We start from the raw sequence: 18,846 nt of genomic DNA on the forward strand, positions 1-18,846 counted from the left end.
GCTGGGAAAGGTCAACACGAGATGAGAACTCAAGTTTTACTTGTCGAGTGCTCCTTTTATTCGGTTAGAGAGCAGTGGAAGGAAAGCCTTGCCTCCTGCCTGCCAGCTTAGTTTCCATGCGCCAGGACCATCCACCTTTCTGTCCTTCTGTTACATGTGCCTGGCGTCCATCTCAGGTCAGCTACGTAAGTGACAAATCAGTCTAGGAAACCCTGATTACTTCTTGCTCAATAAGAATGCCCTCAGGATCCATTTCATGCACTCATGCAAATGTCTGTGTTTTATCCAAACCGGAGTTCTAGTGGAATCCATTTCTGGAGTCCATGACTAACAGATAGATAATTGAGGCCTGATCATGGCTTTTTATTTTTATTTTTATGTTTTTACCTGCTGTAGGGGCAGCTGCTTCTCTAGCAACTTCTGTCTGTGGGCTGCAGAGGCTTCCAGCAGCTGTTCCCAGCGCCTCAGCAGAGCGTCGTGGCGCTCCTCGATGTCTTTGGTCCGGCTGTGCTGAGCAGACACCAGTTGGTCCTTCAGGTCCGTTATCTCGGACAGTCTGTCTTGCTGGAAGCTCTGCAGACTGGCATCCAGAGTGTCCTGGGAAAGACCCAAAGAGCAGCTGTGAACAGAGAAACAAGGTGGGTTCCCAGGGACCGTTCACACCTGGGTTCCACCAGATTGTTATCATGGACAAGAAAACGTTCAGGAAAGAATTAGCATGAGGACCAAGCAAAAGGAAACATAACTTAGCTTTAAGGGAACATTTGTGGTTGGAATTATGGCCAAGTTCTGGTGGCTGCATGTTTTATAATCAGAGCTTAGGTTAGGTATAAAATTAATATTAAGGGAATATTAGAGCATGATATGACCTTCATTTTTTTTTATTTTTTTATTTTTTATTTTTATTTTTTTTAAAGATTTAATTTTATTTATTTGACAGAGATAGAGACAGCCAGCGAGAGAGGGAACACAAGCAGGGGGAGTGGGAGAGGAAGAAGCAGGCTCACAGCGGAAGAGCCTGATGTGGGGCTCGATCCCACAACGCCGGGATCACGCCCTGAGCCGAAGGCAGACGCTTAACCGCTGTGCCACCCAGGCGCCCCTTCATTTTTTTTTAAAGATTTTATTTATTTTTTTGACAGAGATAGAGACAGCCAGCGAGAGAGGGAACACAAGCAGGGGGAGTGGGAGAGGAAGAAGCAGGCTCATAATAGAGGAGCCTGATGTGGGGCTCGATCCCATAATGCTGGGATCACGCCCTGAGCCGAAGGCAGACGCTTAACCGCTGTGCCACCCAGGCGCCCCAGATCTTCATTTTTTGAGTCAAAACTAAATGCTTCCTACAGCACACCTCCTTTCTAAGACTCTTTTACGACCCCTGTTAGATTTTGTGTTCTGATTAGAGCAGTGCAATCCCAGAGATCTTAGAAGTACACACACTAACAACAGACTCCTTACAGGGGCCAGTTACACAGTGATCTGTGTGGGGGGGGATGGATATCAAATCACAAAATCCTGGACACTCCACCTCCAACTTTAACAGGGTGTCTTGTATTTGACCGATTCTTCCTTTGAGAACAACTTTAATCGCTGGATAAAAGTGCAACACATCAGCTGTTTGAAAGAGATCGGAACGCAACTTAGGTCACTACACCTCAAGGAATCAAAACTCTAGAGACGTGAAATAGTAGTAAAATCAGAGTAACATTCTCTGTCACCTTTCCCTGCGACATGTGGGCTGCACAGGCTAAGAGACTGAGGGGAAAGCCGCTGCTCAGAGCTCTTGGTAATCTCATGAAACTAAAGAGACAGTTTCTGGGGAACCAGGCAGCCAGGATTCGAGCAGCTGTGGAAAAAGAACTGCAGAAAAGTTGGTTCAGTATTCTGCCTGTTTTCCCCTCGAGGCATCTACGGGTTCCTACACTCTGTAGGACAGGAGTCCCAGAAGCAAGCAGAAAAACAGTAGCAAAGAGTCAGAGATGCTAAGTAGACGCTTCAATAGTCTCACAGTGCTGAGCTGAGGACACGAAGAGGAGAAGCCCCAATGAAAGGGGTTTAGTTCAACCCTTAAAAGACCCTAGCAGTAAGAGCCAACTGAAAAAGGCAAGTTCTCAAAAAAAAAAAAAAAAAAAAAAAAAAAAAAAAAAAAAAAAGATTATGTCTTGAATCATTTCAGTCCCTGGCCAAAAAATAAGGGTTGGATGGGGGGAATGTTAAATTATAACTTTAAATCAAAATTCATGAGTTACAGTACTTTAAATGTAAATGGACTCACTATTCCAATAAAGTGATCAAATTAGATAAATAAACAACGCTCAACTCGGTGAAATTTTAGGAGACACATCTAAAATTTAAAGACACTCCACATTTCCATGCTCACTGCAACATCATTCACATTCGCCAAGATATGGAAACAACCTGAGTGTCCATCAACCAATGAACAGAAGAAGAAGATGTGATGCGTGTGTGTGCATGTGTGTGTGCGTGCGTGTGTAAAGTGGAACATTATTCAGCCATGAGATGGAAGGAAATCCTGCCATTTGTGATAATTTGCATGAAACTTGAGAGCACATGTTAAATGAAATAAGTCAGACAGAGAAAGGCAAGTGCTGTTTGATACCACCCACAAGTGGAATCTAGAAGGGTCAAACTTAGAGAAACAGAATAGACTGGTGGTTGCCAAGGGTTCGAGGGTGGGGGAAATGAGGAGATATTGGTCAAGGAATACAGACTTCCAACTAAAAGAATGACTGGTTCTGGGGATCTAGTGTACAGCATGATGATTACAGCTAAGATTTCTGTATTTTATATTTGAAACTTGTTAAGAGAGTAGATCTGATATGTTCTCACCACAAAAGGAAGTGGTAATTACGTGATGGGATAGAGGTATCAGCTAGTGCTACAATGGTAATCATTTTGCGGTGTATAAATGGATCAAACCAACAGCAAAAATATAAAATATAAAGACATAAATGTAAAGAAAGAGAAGAAATCAACCAAAGGATGGAAACAGATATACACTTCAAACACAAAATAAAATGAAACAAACAAACAAAACAACCCTGGTACTCTAATATGTGAAAAAGAAGACTTTAAATCAAGAAATATTGTTAAAAAGAACATTTCATAATTAAAAGTATCAATTCATCAAGATGCTTTGTAATTCTAAATGTCAACACAACTTTGAACCTGGCTTCAAAATACATAAAAATAAATAACATGATTAACAACCAAAATCTGACAGCTAATATAAACCACTGTAAAATATACATTCTTTTCAACTGTTCATAGACTATACACCAAAACAGACCATTTGCTGGATGTAAATCAAGCTTCTAGAATACTATAGAATGTGTTTTTAAAATAAAGTGGAATTAAACTAGCTATAAATGTCAAAAAAAATGAGAAAATGCCCAACTGTTTGGAAATTCAACAAAATACACTATGGAATAGCCAATGGGTTAAATAAGAAATTAGAAACAACAGAAACATTTTATCTGAGTGATAATAACAGAAGTAACACATGAAACTGTGAGGTGCAGCTAAAGCTCTTCTTAGAGGGAAATTTATATCCTTACATCAAAATGCTAAAAAAGGAGAATGGCTAAATATTTGATGACCTAAATATTTACTTCAAGAAATGTTTTTAAAAAAATAAATTAATAACGATATGAAAAGATATTAATGGACTATAATAGAAAGTTATAACAAAGAAAGATCAAAAACCAGAGTTGGTTCTCTAATAAAAATGACACATATTTAGAGCCACAAGACTGGTGGAAGGGAGAGGGAGAAAAAACTAGCAAGTTACCAATATTAGGAAGGGAAAAAGTAACAATATCTCGGATCCTACAGACAATAAAACCACAGAGTTGGGGAATGGGATAACGCTAGTGTTCAGCTTCCGTGTATGTGGGCCGTGGACGTGACTGGCACCTGCCCGGGAGCAGCCCTGTTCTCACCTGCTTTGCCAGGAGAGTGAGGGAGGCAGCGAGGTCTGTACCATTGCCGTTGGTCTTCAGGCTTGCTTCTTTCTCAGCTAGAGAGCAAAGATGGTTGATTAGTGGGGAAAGGTAGTTGCTCTCGAGTCAGCCTTGGTAAAGAGAAAAGAAATATTTACTCTATGTCACGAGAGCCTCCTGACTCTGGGAATGGATCATTTATTGGAATATGGGGGCAGTGGGGGCCGCTGGATGGTTTCTCTGGATTTATGCAGCATAGAACTGACTAGAACAGAGCTAGGGCCAAGGGAACTTCTGAGTGTTTTGGAAAACAAAGGAAAATTGTAGATTAGATGTAAAGTAGAAGTAATCAAACACACTGCTTCTTTTTTACAATGTTTTGCCATGGCTCTGCCCTTTTGAATATCACAGATGAAATCACCAATTCCCCCAAAAATGTGTTTTCTGGAATTCTGGTCCTCAGTCACCCATCAGCATGTTTTCTGGGGCATGTGTGTGCGCACACATGCACACACATGAGTGTAACTGTGTCCAGAAAGGGTAGGAGTGGGTGAGGAGGGAATATCTCTCTTCCCATGGGAAGTGAGAAAATCCCAGAACCATTCTATGGATGGAATTTACCAGCATTTCCCCTGGCCCTCACATGTCATACCTATCCAGGCCTCCACCACGTCAGCCTTCCAGTTAAACTGCTGAAAGGCATAATCATCTTCCAGTTGCGACTTCCAAGCGTTTATTGCCCTGGACAGAGAAGGCACCTTTTCCTTCAGAGACTGTATCTTGGCAGAAATCTTCTCCTTTTGCTGACTTTTCTCCTGTGACACCAAGGTGGAGAGGAGAAGGAGAAACAGATACAGGGGTGGACGCCCACAGCTCGAAGCTGGAATTCTTTAGCATGATAAAAAGATGTCATCCTTCTCATTCCAAACACGTAACTACTCTCCTCTGGGTCTAGTGCGTTTGTCTTATTTTTCCTCATGCCTGGGATGTTATTTCCACTCTAACATTTGGGAGATCTTCTTGTGTGTGTCCACTAAGTGTGGCCTTCTTGGCTGGAGTCCCCTCTGTTCAAGGTTCTTTATATAGCACTTAATCAGGGAGGATTTATAAAAACAAGCATTTAAATAAAAGAATGATTTTCAAGTCACAAAGAGAATTCAGTCCGGTCCTCCTCCTTGGAGGCGTACAAAGAAACTTCTTAACCGTTTTACCATACTCTATAAGCAAAGCATGCCATAAGGTCTTTAACAATGCCATGTTCTGCACACAACGAGCAGGCAGTCCACAAAGGATTTAAGGAAATCTGCCGGGTAGACCTATAAGAGCTTGAAAAAAGAACTTACGAAAAGCAGCAACTGAACAGAAAATTCTTTGCTCGGACCAAAAACAAGGTAGCTAGGCAGAGAGTATTAAAATTCGATGTGTGAATTTTAGCACTGCTCATGATTCTATATTGGAACCGACCCCTTTTGGAACATGAGCTGGGCCTGGAATCCCCGAGTGGCTCACCTGATCCAAGATGTCTTCTCCTTGAGCACATGTATCTTGCACTCGCATCTCATGGACAGCAAAGTCGTTTTCCAATGTTTCGTGCTTCTTTAGCAAGCTCTACATACAGGAGGCAGTGAGAATCAACAGATCCAAGCCCGGACACTCCATCCCACCCCCGTTCTGACTCGCCTTGCTGCTACCCAGAGGGGTGACTCAGCTACACTGGCAGAGAAGGGGGCGTCCACCTCTTCCTGCCCAGCGCCGCTAAACACCTCTCCTGAAGCCCTTCACTTGCCAAAAGGGGCAATCTTACCAGAAAAGAAAGAGACAAAGGAATACAGTGATACTCTTTCTAACTTACTATGAGAACTTTGGCTTTTCTGGACTGTGGAATGACAGCATGGTCAAGGTAAAATAGAATTCCTCCATTTTGAAATTTGTATAATCCCATGAAACGTTGTGCTAACGTATAGATAACAAGTATCCTCCTATACTTAGAACTGACCTAGGGGCGTCTGGGTGGCTCAGTCGGTTGAGCGTCTGCCTTTGGCTCAGGTCGTGATTCCAGGGTCCTGGGATCGAGCCCCGCATCATTGAGCAGCTTCTCTCTCTGCCCCTCCCCCTGTTCATGCTCTCTCTCTCTCAAATAAAAAAAATATTTTTTTAAAACAAAAAAGAACTGACCTAAAGGCAGCTAAAGGGAACACTGAGCTGTTAGGAATTTCAGTCTTAAACTTCTCTGTGTCAACCTACTGCTGGATGGAGGGAGAATAGAGTGAGGAAGAAGCCTGGGAGGAGTGTGTCTCTTCCTCTGTATTCTCCTGAGTGTTATCGAGACCAGCCGGCTCTGCCCGCCACCACCCCCTATCCTCAAGGGCCCGGGCTGCCTGTGCAGCCTTCGCCTCCTCTTGTCACAAAGGCAGCCCTTCCACTTTTCCTCTGACATTGCACACTAGCCCCGGCCAAGGAAGAAACAGATTTTGTGTGACGATCATACTTTTAACCAGCACATTTTGAAAATATGAATTTCTGATACATGGTGTTCTTAGGCATTAAAATAAGATGATTATTTCTTTAAACACAGGATGGGCTGCATGATCTTGAATGACTATTCTATTTCATCTTGATGCAGAAACCTTACATGGAGATTGGACACACGATCCACTATATAAAATAGACTGATTTAGCTGTTTTCACCTACACAGAACGCATGAAATAAAGCCTCTTCAACACTCTCGCCTTCTGTTTCCAATCTGTTTTCTGAGCTTCCTCTTGGACACCTCAGAAGCTCATCAAACATAAGTTTCCTTTAAATAAAATCTAGGTGTCCCTCTTTCAAATATATTCAAATAAATTCCTAACAATTTAAGTTGTCTTAAAAGTTGATAAGGCCAAAAGCTTAAAACGTATTTTAAATATATCTATTATGCGTCTCATAATTGCAAGAAGTTGATCAGAATCCTCTTCTCTCCTTACGTATTAAACAGAGGGGGAGGATGAGATCACGGGAAGAAAACTGAAATTCAACAACAGGTAAACAACTCTCCTTTCTTATATTAGCCAATCTATATGGGCTCAGGAAACCAAAAACTCAGGTCATTTTTTTTCTTCATGAAAGATGACATTCAAGGGCTAGGGAGATAGACATCTTAAGGTAAAAGCAAGGAGTATTAACCATAAATCTCATAAAATCTTTTCCTGGAATTCATATGTTGGTGCAAAAACTTCTCATTAAAATGAGCTTTTGAATGTGATGGTCTAAAAATTCCCATTTAAAGATCAGGATTAGCAGAATGGGCTTAAAAATCCGACCCAACTGGGCGCTGTCTACAAAACCCACACATCTGCCCTAGCGGTGTGGGCAGGTGTAAAAGCGGCGTGCTGACTGTAGGGGGCGCCACGGGACGTTCTCATGCAAAAAATGAACCGCACCCTAGCTCTCATCTCGGACAACAGTGAGCTCTAAATGGATCATGGACTTAAAATTAAAATGTAAAGCTCTAAACTTTTGGAAGAAGACAGAGGAGAAGATCTTCAAGACCCAGGCAGGGCTAGGCAAAATTTTTTAGATTTGACACAAAGCACAGAAGGTCAACAGTTAAAGCAAACAGTCAAACATTCCAATCAGAAAACGGGCAAATGAGGTGAAGAGACATTTCACTGAAGAAAATACACAGACGGCAGATAAGCACATAAAAATCAGCCATAAGGGAAACACACATTAAAACCACAATGAGATACCCTGCACTCCTATCAGACTGCCTAAAATAAAGATGGTGACGGCACCAAGTCCTGGCAACGATGGGGAGAAAGTCGGGATCACTCACACCCGGCTGGTGAGTGTGTAACATGGTGCAGCCGCTCTGGAAACAGTCTGGCACGTTTACATTTTTATGTATTTAACTGCTTTCACAAAACCAAATATGCAGTTATCCTATGGCCCAGCTATTGGACTCCTGGACATTTATTCCCGAGAAATGAAGACCCATGTTTACGTGGAAGCATCTGCATGAGTACTGAAGGCAGCTTGACTTATCACAGTCAAACGTGGAAACAACCCAGATACCCTTCGACAGGTGAGTGATGAAGCTGGTACATCCATTCCATGGAATACCAGCCAGCAGTACCGACGAGGGAAGCACTGTTGCCCACAGCCTGAATGAATCACCAGCCAACTCTGCAGAGCAAGAAGCCGACCCCCAACAGGGACATACTGTATGAGCTCATTTATACCACATTCTCGAAATGTCACAAATTATAGAGGCGTAGAACAGATCGGTGATTGCCTGGGACTAAGGAGGGGTGGGGGCCGGAGGGAAGAGGGTGTTCTGCCCACGGGGTGACGGGGAGGTACTGCGTCCTGACCGCGTCGGGGTCAGTGTCCCAGCAGGTCCCACTGCTGGAGGAACCTGGGTAGATGGTACATGGGACCTCCCTACATTCTTAAAACGGCAGGTGAATCCGCAATTCTCAAAACCAACGGTCTCATTTAAAAAAGGGAAGCCGTTAGCAGTGTTTGAGATGAAACCTTAAACCACTTAATGTGTCCCATGTGTGCACATGTCCCAAAGGCTTTTCAAAGGAAAGGGGCTGGTAGCGTGACTTGTACGCTATGCAGGTTTTACGCTTTCTCTTGCCACTGTGAGCCGTTCCTTATGTCATCGCAGAAGAGGGTATTAATCTCCACTGAGAATTCTTAGTAAATCCCTAAATTTTAAGGCTAGTAGGCACAGATCTCATGGTCCCAAGAACTTTATTTTCTTATGATCACTCTCTCAGAAGCTCTAAAAATCCATATTAACTCGAGATCACATGGACCACTTGTTTATTTCTTTATTGGGAAACTCTATACTGTATTTACAAGTATGTCTCTAAATTGTGGACCTGTTCCACCCGCCAGGTAGCCCTGCTAAAATTATATTTTCTAGAAACCGCAACGAATGCCCAGGCATAAGAATCTTCCCAATTCAGTGTAACATCAGTATTTGAGGGAATCTTAAGGAAGCCTACCGCTAGGAGGAAAGGCGTGTAACCCTGACGACTTGAAGTCATAGACCACAAATCATGGAACTGAGCTTTGAGTCCCAGCTCCACACCTGATTGATTTCACGGTCCGGAGCAAGTTACTTATATCACAGATGAAAATGCTGACTGCTTAAGAAAAGATTCAAACCAAAGGGAAGGTATCAGTCATTCTGCCTGTGGCTCACCTGAGTCGTGGCCAGGGTGTCTCCAGAGCCCCCTCGGGCAACCATAGCTTCCCTTTCACTGATCCAAGCTTCCTCCTCCTCAGCATTCTGCATGAATTCCAAGTACTCCAGGGATTCCTCCAGCTGACGCCCTCTGCAACAGGGCGGTGAGCGCCAGTGAGGATGAGAAGACAGCAGGACCCAGGGGAGCACTGCGCGTAGCACGGCCACACGAGGCAGCCGCCGTGGGACTGGGCCACAGAGCAAGCCGACCTGAGCTTCCTGCGAACAGGGGAGGCCCTGACCCCAGAAGTTCTGTTTTGTGGCATCATCTGCTCTCTGGGAGTCTTTGCTGGGGGAAGGGAGCCTTGTCCAAACACGAGGGCCCAGATACCAGAGTTGGAGAAAGCATCAGAGAAGTACTATCTCCTTCTACTCTGAGCACCGTGGTTCCTCCTGCACAGGGAAGGTAACAGGTATGGAATCATAGGCAGAAATTATTCTATTTGGCCGTCTGGCTGCAGGGTTCTCATTGGCTATATGGCTATCAGGAGAAAATAGATCCCCTCGTTCTTTCATTCCTAGGGGCTGCACACCGTGCTAAGCCTGGGGGGGGGGTCACACAAAGTAGAACAGACCCGATGGGCGTGACCTGGCGTGAAGGATTGGCACAGGAGGCCACCATGATAAAGGACAGTGGCAAGCAAGCGTGGGAGCAGACGAGCGTTCAGACCACAGAGGTGGCAGCCTCCTTGCCTCTCCCTGGGGTCAGTGGGGGCAAGTTGCACGGCAACTGGCATCTGAGAAGGACTTCGATGATAAATAGAGATGGGGAGTTGGGGAGAGCAGCCCACACTACACCCATTACCAACAACCCAGGAAGACAGCTGGGCCTCCTATCCCCGACTCACCGAGCGGCAGCCAACTCTTTGAGCTTCTCCCAGTGTTGAAAAAAATGAGTCAGCCGCTCCTGGATCTCCTCTTGCCCCACAGCAGCCTTGTCTCCCAGCCTGTCTGCTGCATCCAGCACACTCTGCAGAACACACCCCCCCATGTCACGTTACCGCATAGACTCTCCCTGCAAGGTATCCAGCCCTTCCTGCCCACCACACCACTTATAAACTCCATGTACTTGGGTGGTCTTGAAAATCTTGGGAGAATGAAGACACCTGCAGTCAGGTCCACATGCTAAATGTCCCCTCGTGCAACTGCGGTGCTTATACTAGGCTACACTCCATGATCTGCTTTCTGGATTGTTCGTGGTCGCAGGGTGATGCAGAGCTGTCTTCTTCCTCTGTGGCTCGGCTCAAGTACAGATTTTCCAGGTGACCCAGCCTGCGCCCTAACCACCACCAACAGTGCCCACAGTGTTGAAAGCACCCCTTCCAGGAAAAAGCACGGGTCCCTGAGCAGAAGCCTTCTATCCATAGGAGACAACGTGCAGAGAAGGGAAGAATGCCTGCGAGCTCTGTGCCTAGCCCGCGGTGGCTCTGCATGCCACCTCCCCATTGTGCAGCATCCCCCTACTTATCCACAGACCCCGACTCTTCCTACCTGGATGGTGGGTTCGTGGGCCACCAGCTCCCCCTCGAGGCGCCTGTGCTTCTTCAGCAAGTTCTGAACCCCCTGAAGGTCCCTCCCGTAGTCCTGGGAGCTCACGCGTAACAACTTCTCCCTGGGACCAAGGAAGGAAATGGAAAGCGTCGTTTAGACATGCGAGGTCATCCTAGAGCAAGGGTTTTCTAAGAGTGGGTGTGTGGCTGGGGGTTGGGGAGGTGGTAAATTCTGGAACACTCGGGTGTCAGTAACCACAAACACAATTAGTGCCAGAGGCTTTCTGCAAAACTTCTGACAATACAAATGAAAATAATATGCTGGTCCCACTGTACCCACGGCTGCGACAGCCTTTCCATTTGCTCCCTTGCCTGTCTACCTGTGCACTTTTCTTCTTTGCTCAAGGACATACACTAATGTTTCTCTTCCCAAAAAAATGTGAAAAGTATATACACACACATGTAAACGACCCTATGTACATATATGGCCTTCGTGGCCTTCATTCTTTTTGTCTATTAATATCAGTAATGAATTCAGGTAGCGTGGAAAAAGAAGCTGATACTGCAGGAGTCATGGCAGTTGAATCGGTTCCAAGTGTAAAATGTCCGACCGCCACCACAAAGCACAATAAAAGACGACGCGGACAAGCTTATATGATCTCATTGTTTCTGAAGGTTCCTCAGATGTCCTCCTTGCTGCCCTGCGCTCAAGGCTTCCCTTAATTCAGTACCAGCAGAATCAGCGGGCTTGTAGAAGAGGCATACGAGGAGGCGGGTTACATAGGAAGCAGGGTAATAATTTGATTTACTAAGATTTTCCCAATTGTACTTTTTATAACAAAAGCAGAACTAGTGATGAGACTGTGGCAGGTACTGGGTGATGTTGGCCTGTGTCCGGTTCAGGGTGCCTTAGACCTACAGGCTAGAGCTAGAGAGTGTGTGCTGAGAGAAATAAGTCAGATAGAGAAAGGCAAACACCCTATGATTTCATCAGATGCGGAATTTAAATCAGATCAACATAGCAGATGGGGAAAAAAAAGAAAAAGAGGGAGGCAAACCGTAAGAGACTCTTAAAGATAGAGAACACACTGAGGGTTGATGGAGGGAGGTGGGTGGGGGGTGGGCTAGGTGGGGGATGGGCATTAAGGAGGGCACCTGTTGTGATGAGCACTGGGTATTATATGTAAGTGATGAATCACTGGGTTCTACTCCTGAGGCCAACGTTGCACTGTATGGGGTTTTTTTTTGTATGTTAACTAAGTAAAATTTCAATGATTTTTTTTTTAATGACAAGGATCTCATCAGTTGAGTAAGCTGTAAAGGCCCAGCTGTCTCATTCAGACATCACACAGTCTACGAACTGTCTAGAACGAGCAAGCGTACATGGTTTCTTAATTTTGTTCCCAGAATGTGTGTGAAGTGCTCCCTACTTCTCCAAGCCTGTCTCCTTCTGCCTGCATACAGAGAGGTAATTTGAGAAAAATAAAACCAATGTTAACTTTAGGCTAAGGCGAGTGTGGTTAAGAAGTGAGACCAACTGTAAGAAACAATTACGTATTTCATTTCAGCACCAAATGGGAACATGTTTGGTGGATCATCTGTTCTCTTTGGTTGTTGGTGCCGTGTGAGTTGGCCATACGTACTCTATCCACGATTCCTCATCATCTAGGTCCTGGAAGAACTGGAACAAGGCATAGGCCTCTTTGAGCTTCTCATGGTGGGCCGCTGCCAAGTTCTGGACGTTCAGGAAGCGCTCGTTGACATTATCCCTTTCCTCCACGATCTGGTCAACGTTGAAGGTCCCACTGGAGAGCAGTTCAGCAGCCAACTCATTCAGGTCCTTGAGTGCGTCCTAGAAAGCCCAGGTGTGCCCAGTGAACGGAACAGTACAGGCGGTAAGTAGACCCTGGACTTTAACCACCACTGGTACAGGTTCAAAGACTGGGTCAAATAGACCGTTTTTGAAGATAATTGATTTGATGATATGTTTTTTAACTCAGCTCGGATGGGGCAAGATCAGAGGGCACTGTGAGTAACGGGACTGTAATACTCAAACTGTCCATCCACCTTCTGGTAGTCTCCCTTGTTTCTTCCTCCTCTTCCCAACTGGAAACTGAGTGTGAGCAAGTGTGTGTCTCCAAACAGGACTGTCTTCCTCACAGTACTGAATTTGACACAGATTGATGGATAGAAGTATTCGAGAAGGGCTACTCTACCATAACATTCCTAGGCTGGCCACGTCCAGAACACACCCAGCTGCTTCTGTCTGTTTTCACTCTAACTCTGCCCTTCTAGTGTTGTTGTGGGGAACGTCATCAAGTCCTAAAGCTCTGGAGCTTAGAAAGCCTTTGACTTCTTGTCCTTTCTGTGCATATCTCTGCCACCAAATAAAACTGATAAAATAAAATTTTCCAGGATGAAATCAATACCTGCCAACGTGTTTATCACTGCTCCAGACGCATTTCTGCTTGATATGGGAATGCAACTGGAATTCTCCATAGAATTTCCACAGTGTATATATAGTTCAACTTTATTGCACATGACATCCCCCTCTGATACTTTTGCTCTCTATAATTATGTAAAATAAACTTCCATTTTCTTTCAAAGGCCAGATCAAATATGAGCTTTGGAAGACAGTGAGTTTATATGCGTGCATCATTTAAAGGTAGACAAGATAGCTTTAGGGTCCTCTTTCTGGATCCTCTTCCTTAGAATCTATAGTTTCATGATCATTGGTTAGCAGTGACCATTGCCACCGCTCTGCCCCTGTTGGATTTGACCTGGTTATAATGACCGCTGGCTGAGAACCTAAGGTCGGTTTGTAAGAAAGTGTTCTCATATGGCCTCTTAGACGAAAAAGAAGCATTTCCATGCTGCCCAGAGGAGTGAGAGTCCAACACTGTTTACCTTTCGGGCCAGCATCTCTGTTTCCAACAGCTGATGTTTCTTGAGCAAGTTTCCTGCTGAAGCCAAGTCCCTGGCCTGATCTTTCATGGCCAGCAGTGTCTCTGCCTGCGAACAAAGGAATACACGGTGTAGCTGCCCTGTGGAAACTGTCTTTAAGGAGAACAACATTGGCAACCATGTCCCCCAACTTTTCCGAAAAAAGTCAACGAAATTGTTCATGCACAAATCCATTTAACTGGCAAGTATTTATGAAGCTCCCCTGCCCCCACCCTTGCACATGCAATTACCTCTGAGAGCCAGAACTTAAAGTCCTGGATGCCCGCGTTGAACCTCTGCTGGCGACTCGCCTCTTCGAGCTTCTGTCCTTTGTCAATTGTTTTCTCAAGCAGGTAGTTCCAGTGTTCCTTCAGGTCTTCCAGTTGACCCTAATCCAAAGAAATTTGGGGATCACTGTGGTCTTTAGGATCCTGAGTCCTGTGACAACTTGAAAATATACTGTAGGGGGCTAGGAGTTAGGGACTAGCCAAAACCTGCCAACTTTTGAATGCCATATATTTTAAACCAGTTATGCTCAATCTGGGAAACGACAGGAGGTGCCAGAAGAAAGTTTGAGGAAAGGGTCCTGGGCTGCTTACAGAGACTGGTGCCTGAGTGCCAAAGCTCTTGGCAGTAGGCATAGAAAATGTCGAACAGGCCTGACAACACTTAGGAATTAGGTCTCAAGCTTTCTCAGGGTCCTAGGTACTGAGTTTGCCAGAAGTGATAAGGGCTGAGCATCATGGTTTCCTGCCTTCTTTGTGCAGCAGTCGGAGGGAAGATCGTTAACCACAGAACACACGCCTCACCCCCCGCCGTGGAAGCTCTGAAGGAGGAAGAGGCTTCTCCTCATGTGCCTTTAGCCCAAACCACCCTGACCAGAACCCCTACCTTCATGGTGTCTTCGTTGCCATCACATGCCTTCCGGTCAATCAGAGAGTTCCCCAAGTTGAGCACTCCCTCCACCTCCTCAGCTCGGCCCTGGACCTCATTGTCAAAGGCCTGGTGCTTCAGGTATTTTCTCTGAAGGGAAAGCAGAACCTAAATTACCCTGTAATCTAAGGAAGCAAGATAGATAAATTCTGTTTCAAAGAAAGAGTTAATGTCTGTCATTACTAATGGTGACTTCTGAAGGACCCAGCCCTTCACATTAGACTCGGAAGCCCCTGAGGGCAGGCAGTGGTCTCAACAGTGAGGAAACGTTCTGTGTAGGGAGACACCCTTCATCCAACAACCTGGGTATGTCAGTTCTTCCAGGTTCCTAGTTTGAACTTGCCTGAATGTTGGTGGGATCTTTGTAGGATTCATCGCAGGCTATGGGCAGCATCTCACTGATCCATTCCTCCAGGTCCTCCAGGTCACGCTGGAATTTTTTGAGGTCAGCATAGTCACCAAGCTTTGTCCGCTCATCAATCAGCAGTTGTTTGAGAGCATTCCATCTGGAGGAAGAGGCTAGGTCGCTCTCTGCCCTTGACCCTTCCACCAGGCTTTGATGCCATATCTGCAATCTTCTCATTTGCCAACATGTCCCTTCTCCTCTAGTTATTTATAGATTTATATGCTATATACAACATAGCTATATATTATTTAGTTATATAGCATATATACTGTAATGTTACGTATAATGTACATATACATATTATATTACATACATATTACATCTAATATTACATATTATATCGATAGGTTTAGTTGTTGCATAGTCTCGTTATTTTCAAACATAAAATACAGTGGTTAAGTCAGTAATTTTTAAGTTCTATTCCATGCCTTTCATTCTGTGAGTCTAGATCAGAAATGTTTCCAAGTGTCAAGATAGTTTTAGGCGTTTAGAAATGAAAAGAATTCCTTAGCTCGCGAAACACCTGCTCCGGCCTGACCTGTCCAGCACCCGCTGGAACCGAGCAGCAATCTCCTCCTTGGCATAGTGGTCATCCGCTATGAGCCGCTCCGCAACATGGTCTAGCTCCGTGATCTTGTTTTCCTAGGTAGAGGAAAAGAAAAAAGCCCAGATGCCCAGAGATTAGGCCTTCAGTGCAATCCCAGACTCTCTCCTAGAAAAGAACAGAGACACCCTTTGTGGCCTCACAAAGGGGAACAAAACCAGGCTGAGAGGGTAAATGCCACAAAAGAGGCTTTTAACTTAACAGGGGGAGAAACATTAATAATGACACTAACATGGGCTCCTGTGGTACTGACTCCTGTAGTACTGACTCCTGTGGCACTGAGCTCCTGTGGTACTGACTCCTGTGGCACTGAGCTCCTGTGGTACTGACTCCTGTGGTACTGATTCCTGTGGCACCGAGCTCCTGTGGCACTGAGCTCCTGTGGTACTGACTCCTGTGGTACTTACTCCTGTGGTACTGAGCTCCCTCAAGAACAGACTCCTCCCATGACCATGGCAGAGGGTGACTCCTGCATTGGGTGGGGTGTTGGCATAAGCGGTATAGAAAGTCACTTCCTAAAAGTTAGGCTGTACAAGGCTGGCCTTGCAGTAAGTCAGTCTGATGCCGTGAGTGACTTGAGTAAGACTAAGCCACCACGTCAACTGCCCTGTCTACCTCAGAGTTTTCTGTAAGAAGCAAATGGGAATTAAAATCCTCACAAATCACAGAACTACATACATGTATAGAATCTCTGTTCTCATTACTAATATTTGTTATTGGAACGCTGATATTAGTTGTTATTACCTGGGCAGTGAGTGCTTTGTCCAAATCGTCCCGTTTCTTCATCAAGGCCTCCAGAGTATCTAAGGAACTGCGGCCCTCTGACCTCAGGAAGTTCTCACGCGCCATCATCCAGCTCTCGGCCTGATCACAGTTCCCGTGGAACAACTATGGGGATGAAGATAGAGGTTCTATCCAATCCAGGGGACAGAGGAAATGATCCCTCCCTCTCCTACAACACTGATATAAGGGATCCCGTAAGGGTTGCTTATGTTCTTCCAAGAAACATTCATACCATGAATCTTAACTATTCTGGACCTTTTACTCTTTCCTGAGACATAAAAACACATTTTATGTTTTTGTTTAAGCTATACTCCATTCCCAGGATGCGTTTCCCATATGCTCCACCTGGAGGATGCTGGTTGGTTATTTCTTTAGGACCCTCATAACCACTACCCTCAGGGTCACCAGTGATCCACTCATCCCATCCCTCATGGCATTAATCGCTCCCTCTTCTTTAGCCTCAAAACTTTCATACATTTTGTTTTATTAATAATCACCTTCTGTGCTAGAATGGTCTGTCGACATGTCTAACTTCACTTCAGAAAAGGGATGTTATCTTACTAATCTTTGTGTTTCCAGGGCTCCACACCCAGCAGGTTCTCAACAAGAATCAATCAACCAAACTCTCAATCAATAAATACATTATAATCACTCCATCTCGTGCCAAGAGCTGATCCCCACTTTGTTCAGCTCTTCGAACAGGGATATGAGCAGAGAACAGCACAACGATGAGAGTGCAACGGCAGAGAGCCAAGAGATGCCCCTGTGCCTAGGGAATGGCAAGCCTGGTGAAATGAGCCCCTGGAGGCACTGTGCAAACTTGCACAGAAGGGACAGACGGAGGCTAATCCTTCCTAAGCAAAATCCTCTGCTGCACCTGCAGCTCCAGACACTGATCCAGCATCCTCTTGCGTTGTTTCCACGCTTCCTCCAAGTCCTCTTTCTTTAGCCTGACCGCTTCAAGCTTTTCTTCGATCTCGGGACTGGCACGGTGACCGCTGCTTATAAGTTCTGCACCGAAGTCTTCTAAGGCCTGGAAGGTGGGAGCTTCAGCCTCCATGTCCGCACGATGCTCCTGTGTTGGGAAAAGGAAGAGACTGTTGGCATCCCCACGATGTCATAGAGCGAGGGAAGGTTGGGAGGTCACGTGATCCGTGGCTGTGGATTTCGTAGCCATACCTGGTGTCGCTCCAGCAGGATCTCCGTGCCGATTAAATCCTCAGCCAGCTCCTCCGATGATACCATGCCACCGATGCTACTGATCCAGTTCTCCAGGTCCCTAGAGAAATAGGCATATTGGGATTGACAAGAAAACCTTGCAGCTCGCAACAGGGCTATCTGCCCTTGGCTTTTACCTCTCTAGAAAATATTTCCACATTAACACCTTCCATCTGGCCTTATATGCTTCACGGATCTTCCGATTGTTGTTTACACTGGGTTTTGTTTGTTTTAAAAAGCAAATTTGTTATTATAAATTAGTTACACATGAATCTGCTTGTCTATAAAGAATGAAAATAATCTTTACAAAGGAAATAGACAGAAAATATAAAATTATAAGGGGCGCCTGGGTGGCTCAGTTGTTAAGCATCTGCCTTTAGCTCAGGGCGTGATCCCAGCATTCTGGGATCGAGCCCCACATCAGGCTCTTCCTCTCCCACTCCCCCTGCTTGTGTTCCCTCTCTCGCTGGCTGTCTCTCTCTCTGTGTCAAATAAGTAAATAAAATCTTATATATATACGTATATATATATATAAATTATAGAGATGAAGACAGACAGACACTTCCTAGAATTTGGTAAAAATGTCTAAGAAAAATTCCAAGTAAAAGGAAACTATGGGAAAAAGACAAGCGTGATAAAGATGATTTAGTAGAAACCAATTGGAAATGTTTCTTCTATTTTTTTTTCAAATTTTACTTAAATTCTAGTTAGTTAACGTTCAAAGGGGTACCGGCACCCCAATGTTTACAGCAGCGTTATCTACACCAGTCAAACTATGGAGAGAGCCCACATGTCCCTCGACTGACAAATGGATAAAGAAGGTGTGGGGGGTGTGTGTGTGTATAAATACATAAATATACATTAAATATATGTAATACATTAATATATATAAATATACATATTTACATATATGTAAATATATAATAGAATATTACTCAGCCATCAAAAAGAATGAAATCTTGTTATTTGCAATGACGCGGCTGGAGCTAGAGTGTATTATGCTAAGCAAAACAAGTCAGGGAAAAATAAATATCATATGATTTCACTCATATGTGAAATTTAAGAAACAAAACAGATGAACATGGGGAGAGGGGGAAAAAAGAAAAAAAGAGAGAGGAAGCAAACCATAAAATATTCATAACTATAAAGAACACACTGAGGGTTGATGGAGGGAGGGAGGTGGGGGATGGGCTGGGTGAGGGAGGGCATTAAGGAGGGCACTGGTGATGAGCGCTGGGTGTTGTATGTAAGTGATGAATTACTG

At 44.8% G+C, this 18,846-nt stretch overlaps 1 protein-coding gene across 1 annotated transcript in view; it reads right to left on the bottom strand.

Annotated features, from left to right (window-relative positions):
* SPTA1 (spectrin alpha, erythrocytic 1) overlaps positions 1–18,846 on the bottom strand; it is a 65,016-nt gene that overhangs the window by 8,846 nt on the left and 37,324 nt on the right. Inside the window, exons 28-43 of the mRNA XM_045784398.2 lie at positions 17,544–17,643; positions 17,242–17,439; positions 16,326–16,469; positions 15,516–15,619; positions 14,915–15,077; positions 14,530–14,661; positions 13,890–14,027; positions 13,603–13,707; positions 12,339–12,547; positions 10,697–10,817; positions 10,054–10,175; positions 9,164–9,296; positions 5,472–5,570; positions 4,615–4,777; positions 3,963–4,039; positions 388–597 (exon numbers count right to left, since the gene is read on the bottom strand). Coding sequence (XP_045640354.2) covers positions 388–597; positions 3,963–4,039; positions 4,615–4,777; positions 5,472–5,570; positions 9,164–9,296; positions 10,054–10,175; positions 10,697–10,817; positions 12,339–12,547; positions 13,603–13,707; positions 13,890–14,027; positions 14,530–14,661; positions 14,915–15,077; positions 15,516–15,619; positions 16,326–16,469; positions 17,242–17,439; positions 17,544–17,643 — 2,218 coding nt within the window. The remainder of the gene's footprint in view (positions 1–387; positions 598–3,962; positions 4,040–4,614; positions 4,778–5,471; positions 5,571–9,163; positions 9,297–10,053; positions 10,176–10,696; positions 10,818–12,338; positions 12,548–13,602; positions 13,708–13,889; positions 14,028–14,529; positions 14,662–14,914; positions 15,078–15,515; positions 15,620–16,325; positions 16,470–17,241; positions 17,440–17,543; positions 17,644–18,846) is intronic.

Source organism: Ursus americanus, chromosome 2, assembly GCF_024610735.1.
Source record: "Ursus americanus isolate L20-20 chromosome 2, mUrsAme1.1.p, whole genome shotgun sequence".
Classification (NCBI taxonomy): domain Eukaryota; kingdom Metazoa; phylum Chordata; class Mammalia; order Carnivora; family Ursidae; genus Ursus; species Ursus americanus.